Source organism: Chrysochloris asiatica, unplaced genomic scaffold (genome assembly GCF_000296735.1).
Source record: "Chrysochloris asiatica unplaced genomic scaffold, ChrAsi1.0 scaffold00001, whole genome shotgun sequence".
Lineage (NCBI taxonomy): Eukaryota > Metazoa > Chordata > Mammalia > Afrosoricida > Chrysochloridae > Chrysochloris > Chrysochloris asiatica.
In genome coordinates this window covers 58,625,136-58,629,234 of record NW_006408519.1, presented here as the reverse complement: position 1 = coordinate 58,629,234, position 4,099 = coordinate 58,625,136, and the positions used below count along the sequence as shown (strand labels likewise).

At 38.4% G+C, this 4,099-nt stretch overlaps 1 protein-coding gene across 1 annotated transcript in view; it reads right to left on the bottom strand.

Moving 5' to 3' along the window:
* Window positions 1-1,271: 1,271 nt before the first annotated feature.
* Window positions 1,272-4,099, bottom strand: part of PKIA (protein kinase (cAMP-dependent, catalytic) inhibitor alpha) — a 19,517-nt gene continuing 16,689 nt past the window's right edge. Inside the window, exon 3 of the mRNA XM_006830798.1 lies at window positions 1,272-1,351. Within this exon, the coding sequence (XP_006830861.1) occupies window positions 1,272-1,351 (80 nt within the window). The remainder of the gene's footprint in view (window positions 1,352-4,099) is intronic.

The window sequence follows — 4,099 nt, the reverse complement described above, 5'->3', positions numbered from 1 at the left end:
TAAGTACCACGATGTCAACACACAGCAGAGACCATCAGCAGAATTAGATTTTGTTACTTCTAATGATGATGATTATTGTAGTAGAATGCAATTCACACACATTATTAATAAAAGTTTACAAACATTAAAAAGTGCATAATAACATTTGGATCTAGTAGGGCTAGAAAAAAAACAAACATGAAAAACACAAGACAAGGGCTTTACTTTCGTTTTTGGTGTCTACATGATTGCAAGATCTTATCTTCATCTTTTGCAGAATCAGGGAAGTAAGTTATCCTCTAAATTTAAATAGTAGCATACAGCATTATGAGACATTTACTTCCAATAGAGCAAAAGAACTCTTTAGTTCTCACCTTCTCAATTCTCCAAAATTCTCATAATTTAATGAAAATGTTAGTTGGGAAAAACTCATTTGGGAACACAACAAAAATTGATAGGTTGAAATCCAGTCGAACAAACTGAATTCAGGTTATAATATTCACATTCATGGATATTAATAAATGCCAATATAATAAACACTAGAGTCTTGATGAAACTATCAGATTAAATTCATCAGCATACAGTCATCAAGGGGAAAAATTGTTTTAAAAATAGTGTGCTTTAAGATGTGTACACCACCACACTACAGAAAAGGAAAAAAAAAAAAAAGCAGCCCTTTTAAAAATGAGTGGTATAAAAATTCACAGTAACATACATCTTTTTTTTTTTTCCATAAGCAATCAAAGAATGGGGCAGTGCTGAGCATCTATAGTGTACGATACAAAACAGTGTAAATAACACAGCAGTAACACACGGATATATAATTCTAAAAACAGTGCTTTCTGGAGTTGGTTTTTTTTTTTTTTTTTTTAACTGGGTCAATACTTGCGCCAGAGATCTTTAAACTCTGGGGTTCAATCAACCCTTTGCGATTAGACACAATTAAATCCTCTGACATTGTGAGGGGCCAGATGCTACAGGAAGAATCATCATCTAGTGTCGGTGCTACTCTCTACAAGCATTTCATCACATGGCCAAGTGAAAGGATTCATACAAAATGACGGCCAAAACACAAACCACGTGATCTCAACCATTGCTAAAGACTGAGGTCGAGAAAAGTCCGTCTGCAGCCACAGCCTCTGCCCCTATATTTAACATGGTAGCGTGCAGGTACTTGAAATGCAGCACAGCCATTTTCTTTACTCCCTTTTCACTCATAGAAACAAATACATTGCAGCCAGGCTTGGAGATTTCCGACATCGTCAAGTGTTGTTGAAGGTCAAAGTGGCGTATTAGCTTTCAGATTTTGCTGCTTCTCCCTGGCCTTCTCCACTTTTTTCTGTGGAGTTTCGTTGTGCATCTTCTTCACCGTCTGCAAGACACAATGAAACAAAACAAAACAAAACAAACAAACAAAAAAGCAAAATAAAAGCTATTCTTTGTTTAATAGCTTCCAATAGAACATATTAGAAACTTCAGAAATATTCAAGAAGTCTGAAATCCTCATAGAGTCATGTGTATTTTCTTGGTAAGCAGATCACCGTTAAGAAAATAGCATAAATGTTTCAAGGACTGACTGATTTGGGGCAGTATGAGTCAAAAACAAAGTAAAGGAAATTTCAGAGTAGTTAGTGATCCATCTAGGCTTTTGACAAATAGCTAGGAAATCTGGCTACATTATGTTGTTGTTATTAAGTGCCTTTGAGCCAGTTCCAGGTCATTGGGATCCTGTTTAGGGTCCACAAGGTTGATCTTTGTGGGAACAGAAAGCCTCATCTTTCTCCCAACTGGTGGGTTCACACCACTGACCTTGTGGTTAGCAGTCCAGTGCTTATCCTACAGAGCTACCACATTCCCCATGGCTAGATCTTAACACTTAAAACAGTTTCACAAGTTGAACTTCTAGATGTCTTTAGTCTCTACTCACAAATCAGAAACGAGGAGTGAGTTTACCTTTTTACATCTGCCTGTCTTATTTCAAGATATCCATGCAAATTTTATTTTCTGTTATTTGTAATCCAGTTTATTTCTCACAGGTTTTATATTAGTTCAAATGTGATGAGTGGAAGATGAAAGGGCATTATTTTTTGTCAACTGGTCAGTTACTTGTGGGAGAGTTAAGAATGTCTCTGGACTTCCTTTAGAAACATGTACACATTCCAGTAAAACCTCCCTCACAGCGGCCTCAGTCAGTGACATAGGGAACACTGAAACTGAACGATGCTGTCACTCTGCATTATTGTTTGTTGTTGTTAAGTGCTGTGGAGTCGATTCCGACTCATAGAGACATGGTACAGGGTTTCTGAGGAGTAGTTGGTGGGTTTGAACCACTGACCTTGAGGTTAGCAGTTCAGTGTTTATCCTTCAGTGCTACACCAATACATATTCAATATTGTTGTTGTTGTTGTGTTAAGTGCTGTCGAGTCAGTTCTGACTCATAGCAACCTTGCATAGAGTTTCTGAGGAGTGACTAGTGCGTTTGAACCACCGACCTTGTGGTTCAAACTGACCTCATGGTCCAGCGCCACACCAGGACTCCATACTCTATATTAGGTCACTGTGTATGAGGCTATAGGTAATCCTTTACTTTAATATTCAAATATTGCCATACGTTACTTGATTACTAGGCAGCCTATATGATTTTATGAAGCTGTGACTTTTTTTGATATGGTCCTTTTAACCATGGTCTTGCAATTCCAATACAATGATTGGGTGAGATGATAACAATAAAGTGCTTGTGGCTCACTAAAGGGATCGGACAGCTAGCTGCTAATACAAATAAGGTACGTGGAAACCTTCTACAGGGGTACCATGCAATTAAGATACATAGAATCCTAACTAGGGGGATTGGTCAGTTTTGCCATCCCACTAGGCTTAAAAGGAGACGTGGAGAGATAGATGAGTGAGCTCTAACACAGAAAACATCCAGAGACAGTGGCATAACAATAGTAAAGAGATAGTAGCATGAGGTGGCAGGAATCAGAAGACCAGTGTGAAATGGCTGAGGTAGGGCTTGCCAATCCATAGAGGAAGAACTATAACACGTGTTTGAGAAGGCCTGGAGCAGGGGCTGGTGGTAGAAGGCAAGAAGAAACTTCCCTGATCTTCAGTTGTTTGTATTACTTCTGAGTTGTTTTTGGTCCTGAGTTGTACCTTGTTGCTTCCCTAACGAGCTCAGGTTGCGTAGTGGTTACAAATTGGGCTGCTAATCTCAGGGTCAGCAGGTTGAAACTACCAGTCGTTTCTTAGGAGAAAGAGAAGGCTTTCTGCTCCTGTAAAGATTTACAACCTTGGAAACCCTATGCCGGGTCACAGTCGGAACCGACTCCACAGCACACCACCACCAGTTCTGTAATAAACCCAATAATTATGAATACTGTCTGTGAGTTCTCCATGGTCACTGCAACAAATGAATGAACCCAGCAGAGATGCAGAAGTGCTATGGAATGTACTGCTGGTGTGAGAACTGGTAAAAAACGGTGGGTAAAGGTATGTTTGACCACTGCCTCACAGGGATCAGTCTTGGGCTGCTGCTGATGGTGAGTCTCTCTGTCCCTATTCTGAAGTTACAGGAGGACCTCTGTCACTATGCTGCTATTTTTGCATGTTTGGTGTACAAAATATTTTAGGGAACTACAATAATATGAATTATACCAATATTTGCTAAGAGTTTGTTAATACAATTCAAATGGATGGAGGTAAAAAGGTCAGTTTTTTTTTTTCTCTCTCTCTTTTTTTTTTAAGTATACACAAAACATTTCCTTGTACACCAAATGTTATTTAGTCTTTTGGAGAATTAAATTCCTTTACATAAAAATTATGTTCTGTTCTAAATGGGTTCCAAGGATAGGGCCAGGCATTAGATATGATTTCCATATATTACTTTTATAAACAGGCTCCCAGGATGTACAGATGGCCTGAATCTGAATGTGCAAATTAACAACCAACAAGACATTGATAAATAGGAAAAGCTCTTGGTAACTGAAGAATGAAGCCAAATTAGTTCAGAAGCAAACAGTAGAATATATATGGATGAAAGTGACTACATAAATACGAAATGAGAAACTTGACTCTCATGGGGTTTGGAACTTTCTAGGTTGTCTAGTGATATTTCTTATGG